General features: G+C 39.4%; 1 protein-coding gene across 7 annotated transcripts in view; it reads left to right on the top strand.

The window, feature by feature from the left end:
- Positions 1-25,072, top strand: part of RALGAPA2 (Ral GTPase activating protein catalytic subunit alpha 2) — a 367,104-nt gene that overhangs the window by 239,073 nt on the left and 102,959 nt on the right. For all 7 annotated transcript variants that reach the window (XR_002125215.1, XM_019653128.1, XM_019653124.1 and 4 more), the window contains 8 exons: positions 2,835-2,943; positions 7,950-8,060; positions 9,419-9,487; positions 9,779-9,916; positions 12,729-12,912; positions 17,422-18,193; positions 19,017-19,088; positions 24,364-24,487. Coding sequence is in view for 6 of the 7 variants with exons in the window: in XM_019653128.1 (XP_019508673.1) it covers positions 2,835-2,943; positions 7,950-8,060; positions 9,419-9,487; positions 9,779-9,916; positions 12,729-12,912; positions 17,422-18,193; positions 19,017-19,088; positions 24,364-24,487 (1,579 nt within the window). In the remaining variant the exon portion in view is untranslated. The remainder of the gene's footprint in view (positions 1-2,834; positions 2,944-7,949; positions 8,061-9,418; positions 9,488-9,778; positions 9,917-12,728; positions 12,913-17,421; positions 18,194-19,016; positions 19,089-24,363; positions 24,488-25,072) is intronic.

Here is a 25,072-nt window from a genome sequence, read left to right as displayed (position 1 = left end):
CCTTCCTTTCTTTTTCTCTTTTTTCTCTTTCAGATTAATTTTTTTCGCATTCCATTTATTACCTCTATTTTTTAGACGTATAGACACTCTTTCAGTTCTTTTAGAGATTACCTTAGAAATTTTAATATGCATGCTTATCTTACTAATTCTGAAGTTAGTCTGTCTTTACCCTCTTCCTGAACAATGCCAGTTCTTTAAAACATAATCTTCTGATTTTGCTTCTACGTCACTATAGCTGCTCCTTTCCTGTCTCCCTCCTCTACCTAATCTCTGAATGTTTGAATGACTTGAGGCCTAGCACTGGTCCTCTTCTCACTCTATGACTTCCTAGATGCTCTTACTCATTCTAACCAGACTTTAAATACCACCTACTAGCTGGTGATACTGAATTGATCCCTTCTATGAAACCCATATATATTTAGGCTTATATATTAAACTGCTTACTTGCTATCTCAACTTGGATGCCTTAACATATCCACACTTAACATATCCAAATTTAACATATCCAAACCAACCATAACTGAACCCTTGAGTCTACTAATTGTCCCTCCACACTTCATCTCAGTGGCACCATTGTCTACCTAGATTTTCAATCCAGAAGCTTGGGGAAAATCCTTGATTTCTCCTTTTCCCATAACCCACCACATTCAATTCTTCAACAAGTGTTGACAATATCTTTTTCTCAAACCCTTTTTCTTTAGTGTAGAAAGCCAAATTTCTGTGGAGTTAAAAATCGAACGGAAGCATGTAGAATATGGTCAGTCTTTCTTAGTTGTGTAGAAAGTGACAGTGAAATTAAGGGCTAGTAAATGTAGGTAAGCAAGCAGACTGAAATATAATCAAGATTTCAAATAAATGGAGGAGGATTCACAGAAAATATAGTTATAATTGTGAGTGATAATAATTTAGAAAAATTAAGAAAAAATAAGTTTTTGTTATGTAAATTGGGGTGGATGACACAGCATAGTAGCAAACAGTATCAAGAGAGTGTGTTAGAATACAGAATGAGCGTGAAGGTAGTATTGCCATTAGCCAAAAAAGAGGCTTGATAGCTAAAACTCATTTGGGATTACAAAGGACATACTTGGGATGCAGAGAACCTTCATTAACAGGAGCACCTAGGCATGAGAAATAATTGAGAGTATTAGAATTGGAAGATGCTAAATGTGGATGTTAAATGATAAATGCCAAAGAGAGAAAATAGCATGGAAAAGCTATTATAAGCTAGTGTTGGTTAAAACTCAAAGCAGGTGAGTATAGTTTAGATTATAAAACCATTTTATGGTCACAAATGTTCTCCATAATGCAAAGCTAATAGTTACAAAGTGATGCAGGTGTTCCTAGAAATGAGAGATCTTTGCTCTTAACAAATTACATTTAACAAATAGGTTAATGGGTTGTAAAAAAAAAATGTGTGTATTCATACACACAGACATACACACACACACGCAAAGGAGGAGAGGCTCTTAAAATGGTAAAAGAGTTTTTTATATCATTTCAAGTTGTATAGATTTTAGTGGGTCGAACAGAGTCTGTGTTAAGCTGGGAGGAAAAAAAGAGGCTTTTCGAAATAATGTAGAGTACATGGGACTGTAGAGTACACACAAACTAAGAATACAAAGTACATTTTCTAGATTGAGAATAAGCGTAGGTATAAGGCAAGAGAAGAGATAGATTTAGACAATTCTGTACAGTAAGGAATGTCAATGCTTAGAATCCTGTGTAGCTCCTGTATAATGCGGGTGTTGGAGAAACAAAAAAGGCCTGGCACACCATGTCAACTGGTTGCACTGCTTTCACTGAGTGAATTTTGGTAGAAGACGCAGTCTCCAAAGGGTTTTTAATATGCTTGTTCTGATGCACTTAGTCTGTGCTAATTTAAAAAGGTGAGAATCCAGTGAAACTTGGTGGTTTTAAAACCTCAAAATGTATTGATTTTAGCTGTTGAATTATATAAAATACAAAGGAACTTTCAGTATGGAGAGCTGAGCAGTATGTCTAGTTTGATTGTTGCTAGATGTGACCTCTTATTACAAAGACCAACATATACATATTACAACTAGCATTGGTTCCAAGTAGTGCTTTGAATCCTTTTTTTTTTTTCTGAAAGTGAGCAGATTTGGGAGCAAGTATTTTAATTTTATATATAAGCATTCAGAAAAAAATTAACAGGAATATGACATTTTGATTATTGAAAAAGATAGTGGAGTATATCAATTTCAAAGAGAATTACCATTTCAAATTGATTTATAATTGAAAAAGGTAATATTTAAAGAACTGTGCAACTCAGAGACTATTTTGTTTTAACACATTGTTTAAAAGAAATGAACAGTGAAACTTACTTTGAAAGTTGTATTCAGATATTCTTTATAGTAAAATATAGAATTTGTCTTCTGTTTGTTGTAGGTATTGTGTATTTCATTATAAAGAAAACAATTACAAACTGAATTTCCAACAATTTTCTAAGATTCATGTTTTTTATTCTTCCTCAAAAATACCTTAAAGCAATAAAAGTTAATAAAAAATTAGTTTCTGCAAAAATAAGTGATATATGGGCTGTGACACAGATAATATACCACTTATTTAATTGAATATTTAATTAATAACCATTATCAATATTTCAGTTTGTCCTGAAAACTGGCCTATTGAGAGTACCTTATCTTTTTTCTAAGAAAGCATTCTGTTGATGTATCTATAATTTTTGCTACTTTGTGAAGAAAAATTGATTTAAAATATTTTGTCATTTGAAAATACCAAGAAAATTTGGTCACGAAATTACATTTAAAACATTAAATTGCATAAGAGTCTTCCTTCTTTTCCTTCTTTTTCATAAGATGCATTGCCATTTGCTCCCTCGGAGTCTGGATATGTGAAGAACTTGCACAGTGTACAACCCATCCTCAGCTGAAAGAGGCCATCAATGTGATAGGTGTCACTTTGAAGGTATTACCAATTCATGATGTACATTGGACGTTAAGCTATATTTTAGGTTTTCAACCAGTTTTCATTTGCATTAGCCCTATCTTTATTTTCCCTTACATTACCAAGAGGTTTTGATTCAGAAATTCTTTTTCTGAGAGCCATGTTGAGTGTTCTGTGAAGTTCCCAGAGAGGCCACCAAGGGCTGCTTCCCCACTGGCAGCTGCACCCTGGGCATCCAGAGCCTGAGCATTCCTGGACCAAGCCCACTGGCCAAAGTTTGTTCCTCTGTTGGCTGGGCAGCTCCTGTAGCAAGCAGGACACCTGTCACCTGTTGTAAGAGTGACCAAAAAATGGGATTTCATGCCCTGGTCTCTTCAGCAAGACTGGGAGAGACTTGACAGCCCCGGTTAGTGGCCCTGAGTGCTCACTGTCCAGCTGGACCTTGGGCACATTTAGGATATCTTTCTTCCTTTGCTTTATTGATGAGAAAAGGAGCTACCCTTTACTGGGCACTCACACTGGGCCAGATTTATGGCAAAATCTCTAAATACTTTTGTTTACCTTCACAACAGCTCTACAAAGTCGATGTTACAATCTCTATGTCATGCCAGAGGAAAGCAAGGCCCAGAGAAATCAGGTCGGGAGCCCACAGGCATTCAGGCATAAGTGATGGAACCAGCACTGAGAGCAGATCTGTGTGACATTAAAGACCATTAAAGACAAAACTCAGCTTTTCTATGTGTTGTTAGGCCACTTCCTAAACCAGATCTCAAATCCTGCTGGGTCCTTTCCTGGCTCCTGCATAGACATGGTGGTAATAATTAGTGTTGCTGTTAGTATACCTCCAGAACCAGTGAGTGCATGGCCCCTGCTAGGCACTGTGCTGAGGGTTTGTGGAAGTTCTCAGGTGTGAGGTAATTGTCGCATTTTACAGTGGAGGAGCAGAGGTGTAGGAGAGTTAAGGAGCTTTTTCCGGTCTCTAGAGCGACAGCCTGGTGGAACCAAAGTTCAAATCCTAAACTGTCCATCTGACACCAATGTCCAGGCTCTTGCCTCCTCTTTTCTGCTCCCTGCCACATGCTGCTATAATAGTAACAGCAGTTGTAGCTGACGCTGCTTGGGACAGTTATCACCAGGCCATCGATTGCCCCTGTGCCACCTTTCGTGTTTTAGCCCATAGAATAACCAGCCAGGAGTGTCCCCTGCCCGTGGCTCAGCATCTGGCCCCCTGGTCTGGCCCCTGCCTTCCTTTGCAGCCTGATTTCATGGCAGCCCTCCTCACCCACACCTCTTCCCGGCCAAACTCGAAGCCTTCTGTTCCCTAAATGTGCCCTTGGACCACCCCACACTGTCACCCCGCCCTCCCCTTCTCTCCTCCACAACATTTGGGGTTGCTGATTATATCATAAGAACTAGAAAAACACTTGCTTCTAATCCCTATGGAGAGGAATGGAAAATTGATCAAACCAAGATATCACTTAAGAGTGCTCCTTCTGGCCTGAGCAGGGTGCTAACCCCTGACCTTTGCCATTGTGTTTAATCCTTAGAACTACCCTGTGAAGTGAAGGGTTATCGCCACCTCTACTTCACAGATGAGGAAAATGAGCATATTGGGAATGAAGGAGCTTGCCAGGGTCAAACCCAGGACGCTCCGGACCATGTCTGGGCTTTTGCACAACTGTGGTGTGCAAGACACGCCCCCTGACTTCCAAAGCCATGGAGACATATTCTCATAAGTATGGTGAAAAAGTTGGGTATCAATTGTATATGTAGATTCCAAGTCATTTTTTTTTTCTTAAGATTTTATTGGGGAATTGGGGGAGGGAAACAGCGTTGGGGAATCAGGGAAGGGGAACAGACAGGTAGACAAATTGCTGTGTTGTTCTTCAGTCTAGTTGTGGAGGACGTTGCTTCACTGGCCCATGTTGGTATGATCATTGTGTTCTTCCCGGGTGAGGCAACTGGTTGCTGGTCATTGGTCGGCTGCTCACTGCGGCTCACAGCAGCTCTTGCCGGCTGCCGGCCACTTACGCTGGATGCCAGCCACTCATGTAGCTCATGGCAACCCACTGCAGCCCTGCTGCAGCTTACGCCGTCGCCGGCGACTCACGGCAGCCCAGCTCCAGGTCGAGCTGTTGTTCACCATCTTAGCTGTAGAGGGCGCAGCGTCACTGGCCCTCATGTGGGATCTGAAATGCAGCCTTGCTGCTCAGAGCTGGCGCTCCCAAGCGAGCTCTTAACCAACTGAGCCACTTGGCCGGCCCCCAAGACATTTTTTAATATCTTATTTTTTCAATTTTAAAATGTTTTTCAAATTTTAATTTTTCTTAAATCTAGCAATGTATATTTAATGTAATGTGGTTCCCCCACCCATACCTGTTTCCTAGGAAAGCTGTTAATAATTGGATGATACCTTAGAATGAATGAGATGTACAGATATGCATGTCTGTATATTTAGCCTTCTACCCTATATGGTTCTGTGTAGTATAGAAGAGAGATGGAAATTTATAACAAGAGGAGATGAGGGCTTATACTTTTTCTTTGTACTCTACAAATTTTCAAATTATTGTATAATTTTTCTATAATTATGAGGAAAAACATAAGGCAACAGAAAAAAATGTACCTGCCATATAATGAGCCCTTATTCTGTCAGGAGTGTCTCAGCACAGTGAGAGGAGGCCTGACTTGAGCCCCTGCCTCAGCCCCACCTGCTGCTGCTTCTCTTACCCCATCTCAGGTGACACCATTGAGTTTCTCCCCTCCTTACCCCACTACCATTTCCAGTTATAGAGTCCTGAGTGTCCTTCACTCCGTCCCACCTGCTGCCCTGGGGCCATCCCTCACACAGCTGTCTCCTTCTGCCAGTATCTGAGCATCCTGCACCCCCCTGGCCCTAGTCTGTGCCCTGCAGATCTGCCCTCCATCCTGCTGCCGAAGAGATCAGTCTACACACAGGCCTGACCACGTGACCCACAGACTAGAGCATTGGGCATGGCCTTTGGGGACATAGGGAAATCAGTCCCTGCCAGCTCCATGACCCCGTCAGTTCCTTCAGAGAAGCTGTACCTCCCCTGTTCACTTTGTCCCCTATGCTTTTAATTCAGCACTGGCATGTTGTCAGTACTCCATGAATATGTAGTGGATGACGGAGTGAGGGAGTGAGTATGATTTATTTCATCTCTACCATTCCACACAGCACTCTATGTATCAGTAGTACCACCCCGCTTGCAGCCCTCAATGCCTGTGCTCTTGTCCACGGCCGTGAAAGAAACTCTCCCTCTGCGTTCTTCCAGGCTCAGCTCATCTCTCCCCGCCGCACCATGCCTTCCCTGCCCCGCTGTCTCACGCCTCATCCCTCTCTGTCCATAGCCCTCTGTCTTATCTGCTGTAGCTCTCATTCCATCACTGTCTCCTTGTCTGTTTTCAGTTTCTAGAACCGAGGCTAGCCATGCCATCCTTGTTTCTACTCCATGACTTGACCACTGTGATGCAGCAGAAACACACGCAGTGTCTACTCATATTCTTCCACTCCCTCCATGTTCCATCTTCACCTCAAACACACCATGCATTTCGCCTCAGGGGACAATGCTAGGCATTAGAATTACGATGATGAAAAAGATGCAGGAAAATAAATGAAAAAGAACAGGCAAACATAAAGGATCATCTCTGGCAGCCCTTAATGACATAAAGAAACTGTAATGGGAACAGGATGAAACTGAAGAGCTGGAGGGGGTGGGCTGCCACTTCTTTGGATGGGTATGGTGGCCTCACCAAGGAGATGACTTTTAGTGCCATGATCTAAAAGCTGTGGCAGCATAAGCCAAATGCAGACCTGGAGAGTGCAGACCAGGCAAACAAGGAGCACATGTAAAGATCCTGGGGCAGAAACAAGCCAGAGTGAAGGATGAAAAGAGATGAGAATCAAGTCATCTGAGGCCCAAATAGCCAGACGAGGCTTTGAAGAGCCTCTTGAGTACAGATGCCATCGCCCTGGGTTCACCTTACACTGGCCAGGAAGTGGATAGTCAGCAACTACTGATTCTGTAGAAGTAAAATTAATCACCTGTCTTTTACCTTCTTCCTTATCCTCTGCATTAGTCACTGAGGTGCTAAATGTTAGCTTTTCTGTGTTTGTGTGGTACCCAGGTCAACTGGTATCTGCTTCATGTGACTTAGAGCTCCTGATATGGAAATAACTAAGCTACATATCCAGAGGTTTTCCCTGACAGGGACACAGAGTCAGTGACAAACTTTTCTGCTGTAGGCAGTGAGGTGTGGATAGCAGTGTAGCCCAGGTCCTGGCCAGGGAGAGAAGCACAAGGTGCCCTCTTCCTTTCATGCACCCTCGGCCATTAGTCCTTGCAGGCACTACCCCTTTAATATGCAAGCTCACAGTGAAGAAATGGAAATAGCCAGAAGACCTTGGACACGCGCAGACTCAGCATATTCAGAGTAATTGATTGTACCATAATTTGTGCATCATGTTCTCATAGTCACAGACTTTTCACTGTTCTTACATTATACATGTTGCTTAAGTTTAATTTCATAGGAAAGAAAGTCATTTGATCAATCCCTGCTTTTCTGTGTGTAAGATTCAGCTAACATCTACCTTACAGAGCTGTTAGTGAAGATTTTTCAATGCTAAAATGAGCAAAAGTCTTGTAAAAGGTTCAGGACACAGGGGATACTCAATAATGCACTGCATTTTAATTTAATACTTAAAACTATGATTTGGGTTATCTTAATAAGGCGTTTGAAATTATGGTTTTAATTTCCAAATGATTAAATGATAGCTACTTGTTTCTATAGAATGTTACGTAAATTAATGCAGCTAGTCTAAACAAGAGGCAGTTATAGAATGGTGATCATGTATAAGCTATTTGATAATAGGACACATTTTTCACAAATTTAATGCAAAATAAGGAAATGATCTCCAAATGGAGCTGGAAAAAAAATACTTGTTTTGTTCTTCCTTAGGAATGATGCACATGTTAGTTATTTAGTTTGGGGGTGTTTTCCTTTCATAGTTTCCTAACAAAGTCGTGGCTCAGGCAGCGTGTGACGTTCTTCAGCTGCTGGTTTCCTACTGGGAGAAGCTTCAGATGTTTGAAACCTCTCTGCCTCTGAAAATTGCAGAAGTAAGTCTTTTTTCTGGAATGCTAAAATATAAGCATTTCCTTTTCATTGTATTTCATATTTAATTAATTATAGATACTCAAATAATTGTTAGAGAGCCGACTATTAAATTGCCAAGTGAGTCACTTTTTTTAAGATTGATTTACACTGTTCTTCTCAGCTGTGATTTCAGGCACTATGTAAAGAAGCCACCTCTGTTCCAGGGCAGAGTATTACACGTGGGGAGTTTGAAAGGCTGACAGGACCATAACAAAGAGACTTTCTGTAGATCGGGCTTCATTCATCCAGAGTAATTTGTATGGTGCCAACAAGGAGTAGGCAGCTGGTTATGATGCCCTCTGTGTGTGTGGGGCGGGGGAGGAGGGAAGCTGTTGTGTAAAATAGGAATCTCTTCCAGACTGAAGCCCATGCTTTCTGCCATAGCATGATTACCCAGCTGTAATGAGATTACTGCTATAATACCCTCTGTGAAGGTAATTTCATGGAGCAGAGGGACAGAAGTAACAGGGAGAATCATCTCAGTGATAATACCCTGGAGGTAGGTTACATTTGGGGGTGCTTGCTTACACAGGAGCAGGTACCCTCACCTCCATAGGTGCCTGATGGTGAAGCACATCCATTTCTGCCAGTTTTTATAGCTGTACTTTTTAAAACATGCCCTGTTCTTTGCACATCACTGGTAACTCTTCAAGGAAATTTAGTTTGTCTCCATGTGGTATTACAGGGAGAGAGTGATATTGCTTTATTTTCTCTCAGCCCTAGATAAATTTCACCAGTGAGATCACTTTGTTCTTTCAGAGATTCATGAAAACTCACAAATAATTTTCAACATTAAGTGACCTAGAGTGAAATAGAGTTTTGGACATAGGAATATAAGATGCTATAAAATGTAAAGTTGGGTTTTAGGGCAACCATGTAATTTATCATCTAAACAGAAATACCTTTGAGAATGAAAGAGGTGCTATTAAACCAGGACAACAGGTATAGACTTGGAGTAATTTATCAGAAAATTAAGTGGGAGCATTTTCATTTTTATTTTTGAAAGTATTTTTTTTGCTTTCGTCGTGAAAATTGAGACTGAAGTTGGAAATTATATGACTACAGAGAGAAATATTCCTTTCTCTGGGGTCCCCAGTTTCGCCACCAACAGAGTAGAGTGGAAATCGGACATAGCCCCAATTGTCTTCTCCTGATTTTCAAAGTAACACATGTCTCTAAACTGGCTTTTTGCATTTTATCACCTTATTCTAGTGAGTTGGCACCAACCTGGGTTTAGTTGCAAGGCTTTCTTGGGACTCATCATATGGTTTCCAAAACTATTACTATGTTCTATTTGATTGCGGATTTGTGTTTTATGCAGATCCTTGTGGCCACGATTGCTTTTCTTTTACCAAGTGCAGAGTACTCGTCAGTGGAAACAGATAAGAAGGTAGGTGGCACAATGGCTAAATTTTCCCTAGAGTTTGCTTTTTTTAAAAATGTAAGACAGAATGATAAATAATATTACATGTTTTATGTCTATAATATCCTTCTCTATTGGCCCTCTTGTGAAAACCTCATTCATTCATTCATCCCTTTTGCATTTGTGTGTCTATTGAATAATTATGTTATGCAGGGACAGTTCTGTTGTTTGTTATTACCTGTAGTGAAGTTTGAAAGACTGCAGCAGTGAAGTTTGAAAGACTGCAGCATAAGATAGTGGGCCTGTTTCCTCTTCCAGTTTATTGTGTCTTTGCTACTCTGCCTCTTGGACTGGTGCATGGCGTTGCCGGTGAATGCCCTTCTCCACCCGGTGTCCACGGCAGTACTGGACGAGCAGCCCTCATCCAGAGCCCCCTTGCTGGATTATATCTACAGGGTGAGTCCCCAACTGGGCCACAGGGGTGTGAAGTGTGGACTTAGCATCAGAGAATTACCAATGTTTCATGCATTTACTTATATAAATGTGTTCTTTTGCAAAGGATTTGGGTGGGGGATGGTGAAAGAAACCGAAAATTTAAGGAGTGAAAACAGAACAGATATAATTGTAGAGAAGCAATGATTACCAAGTGAAAGATGCACACATTTTTACATGGCTGTCATCTTTAAACAACTGCAGTAAGAATCCCCCAATTTTCATGGAACATTGCCTATATCTGCTTAATTTAAAAAAGAACTGTTTATATTGTAGGAATACCCACAGCCTTCATTTGACAAAATCTGTTTTTCAAAGGAAGAAAAAAGATAATGGTTTTTGTAATCTCTTTGCTTTAAAAGATATTAATGAAATATATCACATCAAAATAATTAGCCTCATAATTTTTATAGTACTCAAAATATTTGAATTTCACCCCCTGCTGATGACTAGATGTAGTGTTTGCTCTGGATAGGATGCTTTATACTATCCTTCTACATAGGCCTTGCAGTCTATCCTTATTTATTTATTTGCTTGTTTATTTATTTAGCATTTGTGTGTCCATTGAATAATTACTATTATGTAGGGACAATTCTGTTTTTTATTTTTATTTGTTTTTAGTAACAAACCTTTAATAATATTTAGTTAAAAGATTCCAACTTATTAACTGATTACTTTGTTGTCTTATTTTAAAATATATTAAATTAAAAAAAACACTTAATCATGGTTAAAATTCTGCTAAAAAGTAATGTGGATTTTTAAATGGCTTCTTCAGTGGTCAAAGATTTTAATAACAATGTTAGGATTAATTAATTACTTTTGTCATCCTTGTGGTTTATAAGCCTATATTATATAAAGCTTGGCTTGTCCAATTAAGTAGACACAATCATTTAAATTTATCTCATTTCTAACATTTCTTTTCTTAAAAGATTTTTCTTAAAATTGCTTTACCAATATAAAAGTCATCTCATAGTTAATATGATTTGCAAATTTATTGAATAACTCCTTATTGTACTTCTAAAGGAAACTTTCTATTGACGTTTAAGTGCATCCAGAAGATTGCATGAGTCATAAGTGAGAGCTTGATGAATTTTCACAAAGTGAGCACACCTGTGAAACCAGATCCCAGCTCTAGAAACAGAATATTCCTAGCATCCCAGAAGCCCCCACTGTGCCTCCTCCTAGTCCCTACCCCTACACACATATCAGGGATAACCACTATCCTGTTACAGCATAGATTAGTTCTGTCTATTTTAGAACTTTATATAGATGAACGCATACAATTTGTCCTAGTTACAGATTTTTCACTCTAATTGCTGTTCAGTATTACCCAATGAGAATAAACCATGATTTATTTATCTATTCTCTTGATGGAAATTTAGGTAGTTTAGAGTTTGGAACCATAAAAAGAAAGCTCTGTGAACATTCTATTCTAGTATGTTTTTTGGTACACATATGTATGCATTTCTGTCGGGTGTATACCTACGAATGGAGTTGCTGGAATGCATATGTTCAACTTTTCCAGAATGGTTGTGCCAATTTACACTGTCACCAACAGTGTCTGACAGTTGGCAGCTGCTCCATAGTCTTGCTAACACTTGCTATCTGGTAGGTATGCAGTGGTACTGCATTGTGGTTTTAATTTGCATTTCTTATTTTTATGGCACTTGACTAATAGAAATCAATTCTCTCAATGTCAGAAGCTCAATTTTTATATTAATGAGAAAGCTACCATAATTTTCCTATACTGCTTTTCTGCTAGGAAGAGGACATATTCAGGTGGCTGTCCTCTGCTGACTATACAGTTCTTGGTACTTTTTACCTGTATACAAAGGTTTTATACCTCTAAATCCTTCTCCAGTCCCCAAGAGGCCAACAGTAGAAGGGACTAAACAGGGAGATGTCCAGCCTGACCACACGTCCTGCTGCCATGTCAACAAATCCAAGCTAATCATCTAAAAGTGAATTGACTTTTTATAAGTATATTGATCCCAAAGACATCACCTTAGTTTCTGAAGTATTACCTTGATTTTCATAAAAGTTAATATTTTTAATTCATTATCTTGAATTTATGATCAAAAAGTAAAATTTAGTACAGTTATTATTAGCTCATTTATACATTTTGGCATGCGTAAGATGATTTGCTTTTGCATGGCTTACAGCGCTTCAGTCATCAACAATTGGTAAATAACCAGTAAGCTTTTAGGATACTGATCTTGTGAAAATAAGAATACTTTAAAAATTTGTGTTAAATTTACTTTATTAATCATACTTTAAAAAATTGTTTTAAATTAGCCCTTCCAATTCTTCGGGTTGTGAGTTATACTAATTCAAGTTCATGTACGGTTTATGAAGTAGCCTAACAGTCTGTACTTACTGCTTTCATTCTACCCGCCACCATGGGTTGTGGTTGTTCATCTTGTGGTTTATCCCACAGCTAGTCTTCATCTCCTGATTTAGTTTCTTCTACTTGTGTTGCCCCTGGTGGACTGATAAAGCAGGACTTAGGTGTGTGCAACCACACAGAATGGCAAAATATAGGCACTCTTTTGCTTTTGCTTTTCTTTTGCCTTGAGAATATATTTATTGGCATTGATGTGAAAGGAGCATAATAAACTTGCTGATAGCAAGAATATTTTTTAGAATGAAAGGGATTCGATGTTTCCTAGTATTACCAAGCAGGAGTCCTACCTCCTAAGTGCTGTTGTAGTTTGACAAATGGTCAGGGGACAGGTTAGTGATATCCATGGCACACATTCCCTTCTGTTTTTCACAGGTTCTGCACTGCTGTGTTTGTGGCTCAAACACATATACCCAACAGAGTCACTACACATTGACCCTGGCTGACCTTTCATCCTCAGATTACGACCCTTTCCTGCTACTGGCAAATGTGAAGAATTCTGAGCCAGTCCAGTATCATTCATCAGTAGAACTGGGCAACCTGCTTACTGTTGAAGAGGGTGAGATTCTTTAGAATATTAATTCTTATGGGCAGGAAAAGGAAAGATTATAGCCTTTTATTCATGCTTGCTGTGTTATTTTTTTTTTTAACTTAACTGTTAAAATCCTGGTTTCTAGAGTCCTCTGTGATAGCAAATTCCGCCTTCCTTGTTTCTTCTCTTTTTGTCTGTTTCTTCTCCTTCCCTTTCTTTTCCCACCTTAGTTGAATTTTGTATCATTTAGGACTCATGGGACCCACAAAAAACAGTTCATTTTCTATCCCCAAGGAGCTTTACATCTAATGGGAGAGACAGGATTAATACAGAAGGACCCATTTGTGGACCAGCAGCGCCATAGGGGCTTCTCATGGAGAAGGACTTAAGCCAGATTTAGAAGGATGGACAGACTTTGAAAGGAGCTGGTACAGTGTTCCAGACTAAGAGAGCATCATGAAGAGAGAGATGGGAATTTGCATGCCGCAGTTTGAGGATTGCTGCGCTCACAGCAGAGGGGCCATTTTAGAGTGTGTGGGTATCCTCAGGACTTAAGGGCTGCTGTATGTCCTCAACCACCCTTCTCTCCAAAATAATAAGAACCTATCCCTGGAATGTGAGTCATCTATACATACATCTGATAAAATTGCATAGAAACAAACACACACAAATGAGTGCATGTAAAACTCGTGAACTCTGAATACTGATGAATTGTTTCAATGTCAGTTTCCTGATGGTGATGTGGTACTATGGCCATGTAAGATGTTACCATTGGGGTGAAGGATATTTGGGATCTCTCTGTATTGTTTCTTACAAGTGCATGTAAGTCTTTAATTGTCTCAAAATTAAAAGTTTAATAAAAATGTGGGTGTGGAGGCCTGAGAATGGAACCCTGGGGGTAAAAGCATCCTTGAAAAAAAAGGAACCAGGGAATGTAACCAGAAAAGCAAATGGGAAAAGAACCAAGAAAGAATCATTTCTAGAAAGTCAAAGGAAGAGGACAAATAAGGAGCCAAGGAAGGTCAGCAGTGGTAGGTGCTTCAGAAAGCCCAGGCGAGGTGAGAGCAGAACAGGAGTCATTTTATTTCCTAGCTGAATGTTTGGTGGTGGGTTCTGCTGCATACTTTGGGCAGAGTAATTGGTCTGTAGCCAGATAGCGTGAGCAGGTGACCTGGGGAATGATCAGTCAGAACTCCGAGACAGATGCTTCTTATGGAGCTTTTGGTGGGGAGAGGAAGGGCACAGCAGGCTTTAGCTGGGTGAGGGCCTGCGGACTGGGGCTGTGCTTGTGAGATTGCAGAGTCCAGAGTGTGGTTCAGGCGAGAGGATGGGGGCAGGTGCGGTGTGGATGAAGAGGGCAGGAGTTGGGGCACCAGTCAGGAACAAAGGCTCTAACATCATCCAGTCCTTATTTTAGCTCCATTTTATAGATGAGCAAACTGAGGTGAAGGGTCCATAAGTCAGAAGTTATGGAGGTGGAATTTCAATTTAAAATTTAATGACCAAGTTTCTGAAACATCATATTATTTACTCGGATATTTTGCAAGAGTACAGTAGACTCATTTTGACTTGTGTTGCTGGTGGATAGTATGTGGTCCATTTACATGTCTTTTTGCTGCCCGTTATTTGCTTACTCAATTAGTTGTCTTTTTCTGGAGTTTGCTGTTCTTTTAAAGTGTAATCTTTTTTTTTTTTTTTGCTTTTTCCTGACAGTTGTAAATTCAAACTGTATTTTTTTTAATAAAATGACCTTGATCCATTTCCTTTATTGTTTCATACCTTGTAGTCCATGTCTCATAAGAAAATTAACTTACTTTTTCCTAAAGTCATTAATTTACATTCACCCCACATGGCGCTCCCAAAAATAGGTTCACCACTGTTATGACTCATCACTTGAAAATGGCAGAAAATGTATAGGTTAGTGAAAAAGGAGAAACCTAAAAATGCACATTTAAATATTGGAACCACTTTTCTTTTTATGTACAACACTGACTTGAATATTCATTCTCAAGAAAAACTCAGGATGTTATGCAAACTTGTCCTGACATAGTTCTGTGATACTAAAAATAATTGTTTAAACTTCCATGACAAAGGGGTTTCAATATTCACTAAAATTTTAACTGAATAAAAAAGCAAAGAAGCTTAGAAACATGTTGGCACACACACTCTTGCTGAGTGACTACATTTTTTTAAGAGTAATGCGGAAAGATAAAGATGATAACTTAGGTATTTTAGGTTAAACAAAATGTTCTCATATTTGAGAGTTTTTTGTTTTCACTTAATGTCATAATTTATCATTCATAACCAAACTATTTCTACTCAGATAATGTTTCTGATAAGCAGTATTTTATCTATTATTTTCAAATGATTTTTTTATAGACCATTACCAATTAGTTGATATAAATACTACTTTCAAATAGAGTTGCAATTAAGAAGCACATTCAACTACCTACTGAGGTAACTGCTGACCCAGCTCAAAGAAAAGCCAGTAATAGCACATACAATAGCACGTGCTCAAATTTTTCATCATTAATACCTAAATGCTTAAAAGGAAAGGAGGGGAAAAGCTTTAAAAAAAAAAAATTTAAAGGAAAATCTAAAATTACTACTTTTATATTTCATCTATAAACTTAGAAAAATAAATATTTAGAATATATTTTTTCATAGTTTGTGGAAGTCATGAGCTTATTTTTTTCATTAATGGAGCCTAGATTTCCTCTTTATTTTTCAGGGTACCCCCAGGCAGCTGATTCAGCCAAAGTCTGCCAGGGAAGAGCAATTCACATTTTATAAATATCCCCTTTCCTTACTTTTCAGTACCAAAGATATTTTGGGTTTTAATTGGGTATGTCATGGTGACTTGGTTAGTATGCTCCAGGTTAAGCTCCCATTGTAGAACTAAAACGTGTTTATTAAAATACAAATTTATATTTATCACAAATTGAAAGCACAACCTATGTAAGTAAAATGAGAGGAAAGTTGCTTTTCCAGTTGATATTTTCTGCCTTGAGCTTTATGGTTAATTTCATAGCCTGCTCTACCACTCTACCATGTCATCACCACGCAGTGTCTTACATTATGACTCCTGAGCTCCCAGCTGGCTCTACCTTTGTTGTTTGGGGCACTAACATTTCTGATGGAGTGTATATTTATATGGAATGATAAGCATGAATAAAAAGCGTTTAACTTTTGTAAAAGTTAATATGGACACAAAAGCACATCAAGGGAATTAGTTGAGGCGTTTTAAATTTCTCAGCTGTATGAAAATCATACATACCTCTGTGAAGGGTGGGAAGAAGAGTTTAATTTCAGAGACACATTATAGATGACCTTCTAAAAATGAGGCTTAATATGAAATTTTTATTTTTCATTGTTGAATACAGATAATTTATTGTTCATTGAAAAGAAAAAATTAAGAAATCTAAGAAAAGTCAGGACAAGCTTGTTCTCCTCAGTCATCACACAGAATTTCTTAGATTCTAGGATTTGTTTCTTTCTAGAATTTATACATCATAAAGTTGATGTTTTATGAATAAGCCAATTGAATTTTTAATGTCTGAAAGGGAGGTTCTTTAGCATGAAAAATTAATTTTCTTGTGAATTTAGAAAACAAGTATTTCCTAAACATTTAAGCCCAAATTATAAACCTTAGTTTATTTAAATATATAGTGATTTTTTTTTGTTAAAATGAGAAGGTTTCATTTTAACGTATTCCTAGATTAATGCACAACTTTTTTTATAAATACGGTAGGTTAAAATCTCCCTAACTACTCAAGCTTAAGTAGTCATTTCAATCTATACTTACAGATTTAGTTTATCTGCTTCGCTCTTGTACTGCAAACATTTTACAAGGCCCATTTTTAGATGCTATTTTCAAAGTCTGTACATTGAAGTCTTAAAAATTTTGTAAATCAGTTGCTCTTCGGCATTTAATCAACTACAAATTTAGTTAATGCCTTCTAAGTATTTCCATGAATTATTAATATATCAGATTCTGTTAAATATTTAAAATGACTTAACAACAAAACGTAAATTTTTACAGTGATCTTAAAGCAGATAACTTAAAATACGTTTAAGCCATCATAGGTGGGATTCATTTCCTTATTGATGTATATACCTTTACCCCACTGAGGGGAGCAAGGTAACCTCTCTGGCCCACTTTCTACCTGCCCCCAGCTTCTAGCTCCCAACCGTTCAGCTCTGCCATCCTCACCAACTGTAGATTTTGACCTTCTAGAGCTGCAAAACCACCACCTTTTTAAGGACAGCGACAGCGACCTTTCTCTTGTCTGTTGCTCTATCTACATATTTTTAAATGTCCCTTTCAGAGTGAACTCTTCATGTAAGTTGGTTCTTTTAGCAGTCTATTTAAATTGTGCTTTTAAATTCACATAGACTTAGTGTCAAAAAGAAGATAGGTGGAAAGTTTCCCTGACTGAAAAAAATCAAACATTCTAAGCACAGATTGAAATTGATGACGTTCAGTCTTAATCTTTATTCTTCACTGTCTCTTTGTTTCTTTACTGCTGTTCACAGAGAGGAAGAGACGAAGTTTGGAGCTGATCCCTCTGACTGCCCGAATGGTGATGGCCCACCTGGTGAATCACCTGGGACACTTCCCCCTCTGTGGGGGCCCTGCTGTGCTGCACAGCCTGGTCAGTGAGAACCATGACAACATCCATGCGGAAGCCTCCGAGCTCTCCTCCGAGGTGTTCAGGAGCCCAAATCTGCAGCTGTTTGTATTCAATGACAGCACCCTCATCTCCTACCTTCAGATACCCACAGAAGGACCAGTAGGCGGCTCATCAGTGGACACCCTCTCTGATGTGAGAGTAATTGTGAGGGATATCTCAGGGAAGTACTCTTGGGATGGGAAAGTTTTATATGGACCTTTGGAAGTCTGCTTAGCACCCAATAGCAGAAATCCTTCATTTCTGATTTCGGGCTGGCATCATCAAACATTTGGACCACAGAGAGAGTTTTCTCAAATTGAGGAGGCAGATGATGTCCTCGACAAATTACTTGAAAACATTGGCCACACAAGTCCTGAATGCCTTTTACCATCACAGCTAAATCTAAATGAGCCTTCCCCACCCCCATGTGGAATGAACTGTGACCAAGAAAAGGAAATCATCGAGGTCATTTTGCGCCAGAACGCACAAGAAGACAAGTATGTTCAGAGGAGTAACTCTGATTCGGCCAGGAGAGTCACCAGCCAAGAGCAACCCTCACCAGTGGAGCCCCGAGGACCCTTTTATTTCTGCAGGTTGTTGCTTGATGACTTGGGAATGAATTCTTGGGACAGAAGGTAACAATCCACTCCAGACCTTCAACTATTTTGCCGTTACTTTTGTGTGATTGTTCTGTTTTTATCATTTTAGGGTTGAGGAAGTAAAGAATAGAAATGAGTATTTTTCTCTATTTCAGCATTTACAGCTTATTTTTTGCTGCTAAATTAAAGCTAGAAACTGTGCTGTACTGATTGCACAGATTGATTCCAAACATCTGTTATATATTTTAAAGGGTATCAAACATTTTCCATATGTTTTAATTACTGCTCTGCCCATTATTGTTTCTACCTTGGAAAGATCCAATTGGCCTACAAAGATGAATTAGCCAGTTTCACTTAGCTCTGGTGAGGGAGGTAGATTTGATACATACAACTCTGATGAAAGATAGTATGACACAGGAGTTTGAGAGGAACAGTTAAATCCAGTGGGAAGTGTGGTTCAGTGGAGAAGACTTCATGGAAGGGGGTGGATTTGAGCTGGACCCTGACAGTGGAGTGGAGTTTTTAAGGACAGAGATGGGGAAAAGAGATTGTTAGCAGAGCCAACAGTGAAAACAGAGACATAGGCACCTGTACACAAGTCACACATTCATTTACCACGGAGCCATCCAGTGTCACTGGATAGTAATATGATGCAGTAGAAGGTTGATACCTTTGAATGCCTTAAGGAGAGTGGAGTTTATTCTGTGGGCTTCGGTTGCAGATCTTTTGCAGAGGTAGGCAATGGTTGGGTAGATGGGTGGTTGGATGAATAATAGGTAAGTCTGTCAATTGATGGACTGGAAAGGGCAAAATTGTTCTGTGATCACATGACTTTTCTTCCATCCCTTTTTCTTTATAGGAAGAATTTCCATCTGTTGAAGAAAAATTCAAAATTATTGAGAGAACTAAAAAATCTAGACTCCCGTCAGTGGTACGTGAAAGTGTATCAAACCACTTCATTCCTGTCCATCTTCATGTGTGCGTATATGACAAATACAGCTGCAGGAATGACTATACCTGCAGAGACACCCAAGGGTAGTTTTGTAACATAGAATCTGGTGACATTGCACATACCATCATTTTGGTATTTTTACCCCTGAGAAATAAATTTACATGCTTGCTACACTAAAAGGTTAGTGCTCCCACCTAGTCTGTGCCTTTGAGTGAGGACCTTTCATGTGGCAGCCAGTGGACATCCATTTGCATTTCATCTCTGCAGCCATCTCTTTTTCCAATGAGGAACAGAGCCTTACCTGCCGATGATTGCACAGTCTGTGTTGTTTGAAGCAACTGAGTCTGACTTCTTAACCTGTGCTGTGTGCCGATGCACTGCCATTCTGTGGTTTCTGCTCTCAGGGTGTTGTAATTAGTAACTTTTTTTTTTTTCCTTTAAGATTTTTATTGGGAATTTGGGGGAGGGGAACAGCATTGGGGAATCAGGGAAGGGGAACAGACAAGTTGCTGTCGTTTAGTTCTTCAGTCTAATTGTGGAGAACGTCGCTTCACTGGCCCATGTAGGTATTATCACTACGCTCTTCCCGGGTGAGACAGTCACTCTCCAGCCATTGGACGGCCGCTCATGGCAGCTCACAAAAGCTCACCCTGGCTGCCAGCCACTCTCAGTAGCTCACGGCAGCCCCCTGCAGCAGGGGCTGCAGCCTACGCCGTTGTTGGCGACTCATGGCAGCCCAGCTCCAGGTTGAGCTGTTGTTCATCATCTTAGCTGTAGAGGGCGCAGTGTCACTGGCCCTCATGTGGGATCCGAACAGGGGCCCTACTGCTCAGATCTGGCGCTCCCAAGCCAACTCTTAACCAACACTCCACTCAGCCGGCCCAGTAACTTCTTAATAGTAAGCCTTTCTGCAAAGCTTAGATCTACCCCTTTTTTATACAATCTTAGAAGCAATTCTAAAGATGAGCTCACAACTAGTTTTTGATTTAGGGAAATGTATGCTTCCAAAAACATCTCGGTGAAGTTAAGTGTAGTACTTGATACATAACAAGTGTTCAAAGGTCTTGAACAAACTGCTTCCTTAATCTTTAGTTTTTAAAAAACTCATTAAAAAAAACTAGCTTCTGTTCCCTGTTCATTCTCCTTAGGAATATCATTAGATCTCTCAGAGATGAAAAACCCGAAGCCATTCTTCCTCACCTTGCCCTTCATCATATTCAGTTTCCCAGTGGTTGTTGTGCTTCTTTTTCTCTAGAGGAATAGAGATCGAATTCTCTTGGAAAAATCTGTGAGGCATTTCTTCTGAAGGACTCGGGGATTTGCTTTCCTCTCCCACTTGTCCAACAATATATATATATATATTTTTTTAAGATTTTTATTGGGGAATTGGGGGATGGAAACAGCGCTGGGGAATTGGAGGAAGGGGACCAGACAAGTTGCTGTCCTTTTGTTCTTCAGACTAGTTGTGGAGGACGTTGCTTCACTGGCCCATGTTGGCACCATCATTGCGCTCTTCCCAGGCGAGGCAGATCAGTCGCCGGTTTCTGGACAGCCGCTCACTGCGGCTGCTGGCCGCTCACGCTGGCTGCTGGCCACACACGGTAGCCCATGGCAACCCACTGCAGCAGGGGCCGCAGCCTACGCCGTCGCCAGCGACTCACAGCAGCCCAGCTCCAGGTTGAGCTGTTGTTCAGCATCTTAGCTGTGGAGGGCAGTGTCACTGGCCCTTATATGTGGGATCCGAACCAGGGCCCTCTGGCGTCCCAAGCCAGCTCTTAACCAAAGCGCCACTCGGCCGGCCCTTGTCCAACAATATTAAACAAGCAGTCACTTGGGTTCCAAACTCAGCTTTTCACGCATGTGCTGAATTATTCTGTGCTTCCTAGTATTAAGTGAATACATTGGTATCTTGTAATTGTGGCCAATTTGTTGAGTGTTAATGCACGTTAGTTGCATGAGGTACAATTGAATTAGCTCCCTGGGGTGCTGTTGCAGTAAAATATGGCTTTGGAGAGCTGATTGGCAAATCCTCTGCCCCTTGATTAACTTCACTTAAAATCCCAACTCCTGGACTTAGTGCCGTCTTGACATCTAAAAAGGTTATCAACTAATTTTATGGTAAAGGATGTTTTCAAGGTTTTGTTTTGTTTTTTTTTTTAAAAAAGGAAATAAATCAGGGACTCTTTAACTATGAGAAATCTAGATTGTCTTGTGTATTGGTCAGTTAACAGATAACATAACTTGCCCTTCAATTTTCAATTGGGATATTTCTATTTGTTTCTGATATCAATTTATCTTCCTGCCGTCAAGGCATAGTTCCTGCTTAACATGTTCTTAGGAAAAGTAAAGGCTATCTTGCAACTATTATATCATCTGTATACTGGGAAGCTGGCAAAGATGTAAATGATGTGCCGACACTACAGACAGATTACAGTGAGCTCCCCTTTTAAATATTAATGCCTCTTGCCACCGCATGGTAAGGTGAAAGTTAAAATCATGTTTCTTCTTCGTTTGGCTTTTAAATGTGACAGCACAAGGAAACGAAGCTATTCTGGTCTATTCCTAATAAGAAAGAAAAAAAGCATTCTAATCAGAAAGAGGAAATGGTTGGTTTTATGTATGTGTGTTCCTGAATTACCTGCTCCTTCATGCAGTTGCCATGCAGCTTATGGATATGAAGTGCTGTTGATGTTGCTAATTATCATTTCAAAAGCCTGGCTCTAATAAGGCCAGACAGAGCCTCTGCACCCTAGCAGGCTCTCTGTGGTGCTAACATTTTGGAGGATGTGAAATTTGATGAATGTTTACAGCTATAAGTCACCTTTCCTCACACGTACATCAGTCAGGCAGTCATTGGGACTTAGCTTTCTTGTGCTCCCACATTGAATTAATGAGGACTCAAGGATCTGTGAGCAGCTGCAATGTAAAAAGCTTGGATTTTAAGGAGAATGAACGAAAACATTTCAGATAAACCTGAGATTGTTTTTATGTATATGAAGTATATATAATAGGAAATTAAGTGCTGAGGACTTTTAAATATATAGAGAGAGCTGCTGAAAGAAGTGGAGTAACTATATTGTTTTTCTTCTTTTGTTGAAAGAGACAGTCTTTTAGGTTCTAGATTATGATCTTTATTATCATCTGTGCTCCCAAATTATTATAGCCCTTAGACTAATCCAGTCAGATTCTAGGCTGCCGATGTACCCTGCCTGTTGCTCAGGAGGTAAATGGTGTTGCATTTCGGGGCATTCAGAGAGCTTGACCTCATACTGCATGAGGACAAGCTCTCTGACCGTTCGGGAGCACAGGGTCTCTACTAGAGAATTGGGCCCCTGGGATCCATCCCACAAAACCTGCTTCTCCTCCCAATACCTGTTCTCATCAAGAGAGGCGCCCTCAAGAGTGTGCTCGTGCTACACCAGTCCAGGCGTTCAGGTTGTCCACTTTCTCCAGTAACAGCAGGACAGTACACATCAAAAGTCTTAAAAATGGACAATGATCAATTCCATTTCTATGAATTTGTTTTAAGGATATATCAAAGATAATGTGAAAGTCTTTAAAAATGGAAGCAACCTAAAAATGTCTTATAACGAGGATTTGGGATATAGTATGTTAATATAATGGAATGTCATATAACCATTAACAGCTTAGTTACAGAAACACATGATATTAAATTGTTCACACTAAAAAATGGTTGAAATGGAGAATTTTACGTTCTGTGTTTTATACAATAAAGTGTTGGTAAATATTTTAAGTGGAAAAGTCAGTTGCAAAAAATAATATAGTAGCTTCTCATTTTGTATGTAAAAATGCATCCTAAAATGGTTAACAGTTATGTTATTTGCTTATATATTGTAATTAATGGGTTTTTTATTCTTCTCTTTCCTTTTTATATTTTCTAATTTTTCTTGTATGTTTACTATATGTAAACCATGGGGGGACATGAATAGCTATGTAGATGAATAGAAAGAGAGTACTGTCCTCCTTCATTTATTTATGTGACTTTTTAGTTGAGTTTCAATTTATTCTGCTTATTAGGAGAAAAACAACTGCAGAAGGAAATATTTGATAATATGTTAAAATATGGAGCCAAGATTCCACCAATATGGACGTCTAATCAGATTATAATGTTGAGATATTAAACAATTAAACAATAGAAACATTTTTATATTGTTTAAGCACTTGATAGTTTTTCCTATGAGATTTTCCAAATCATATGCAAAAATTAGGAGAAGAAAGGAGCTACACTGGAAGTGGTAATCCTAAATTTTAGAAAATAGAAACTGTAGTAAAATTCTTAGATTATAGGGCTATCTAATGATCTAAGCTATCATCAGATTGCTTAGTATAGGTCCAGTTATTTTGATACTTTACCCCAGGATATAATTCGTAGAAATTGTTCACTGATACATTTAAATATATCATCATATCTCTGGTCAGTTCATCAGAGATTTAACTGGGTACCTACTATATGCCAAGGAGTATGCTAGATGTACAAAAAGTAAAAAGGGAGGGCTTCTTTCTTTAATGTACATATTATGCTTACTTGATTTAATAGCAAAGTGCCCAAAATCCATCATGGAGAAAGTGGTTGAGAGTGTATATTGCCAAGATGTTTCCCTAGACAGCTATCCACCCTACCAGACACCCTCATATTAGTCAGAGCACAGAGTGGGTCCACCCCTTCACAGAGAAGGTATCTAAGTGTGTTCTGCTTGGAAGAAGTTTCTGTTTCTCATAAATTTTTGGTGTGTTTTAACAGTTCTAATCATGGAACTACCCAATATCCTTAGCTCATCAAAGTGTAGAAAATGAAATATGGGTGGTCATATGGATATATTCATAATTGATATCTATTTGAAATGCTTTCAAAAATATTTTTTTACCAAAAACGGAGTGAACTTGTCAAACTGTGCTGTAACATGCTAAGGATATGATATGTCTGTAAGAGTGACCCCAAGAACCAGACTGCCCCACTTCAATTCCCGGTCTCCTGCTTCTATGTGTGCTTTTAAAAAACTTTCTGTGCCTCCTTTCAACCAGCTTCACAAGGACGGCAGTGATGATAATCGTTGTCTCGTTAATGTATTTGCAAAGAATAAATGAGATATGTGTGGAATCTTCTTAGAGCAGTGATACCTCTAGTAAGTTCTCAGTAAATATAAGCTCTGTAGTAGGAGTCATGCTGGTTATAGTAGTAAAATAAAATTTTATATATAAACATTCTCACTCCTTTAAATTTAAAATTTTATAGCCGTGAAACACACAAAATCGCAGTGTTTTACATTGCTGAAGGTCAAGAAGACAAGTGTTCGATCCTCTCCAATGAAAGAGGAAGCCAAGCATATGAAGACTTTGTTGCTGGACTTGGATGGGAGGTAATTCATTTCATTCAGTAGGTGTTTGTTGACCCGCATTATTTAAAGATGTATATAAACTAAACATTTTACTGGGTTGTTGGAAAAGTCATGACGTATTTTTTCTATGTTTTTTTTTGTTGTAAAAATGCATCGTGACTTTTCCGACAACCCAGTATATGTTTTCACATTCAAGCATAGCATGGGTAGAGTTCTGGAGTTGAAAAATGTACTGAATTTGACATCTTCTATTAGTTGCTTCTCAATACTTTATACATGAACTTTGGTTTCCCCTTAACTTTCCTCTGAATACGATTTCATTTGCTTTTTTTTTTTTAATTGGGGAATTGGGGGGATGGGACAGTCCTGGGCAATTGGGGGAAAGAGAACAGACAAGTTGCTGTCGTTTTGTTCTTCAGTCTAGTTGTGGAGGACGTTGCTTCACTGGCCCAAGCTGGCCCATCATTTCACTCTTCCTGGGTGAGGCACATCAGTCACCGGCCTCTGAATTGCCGCTCACTGCGGCTGCTGGCCGCTCACGCTGGCTGCTGGCCACACACGGTAGCCCATGGCAACCCACTGCCACAGGGGCTGCAGCCTACGCCG

The sequence above is a fragment of the Hipposideros armiger genome, unplaced genomic scaffold, assembly GCF_001890085.2.
Source record: "Hipposideros armiger isolate ML-2016 unplaced genomic scaffold, ASM189008v1 scaffold_195, whole genome shotgun sequence".
Classification (NCBI taxonomy): Eukaryota; Metazoa; Chordata; class Mammalia; order Chiroptera; family Hipposideridae; genus Hipposideros; species Hipposideros armiger.
This window is presented reverse-complemented; position numbering and strand designations above follow the sequence as displayed.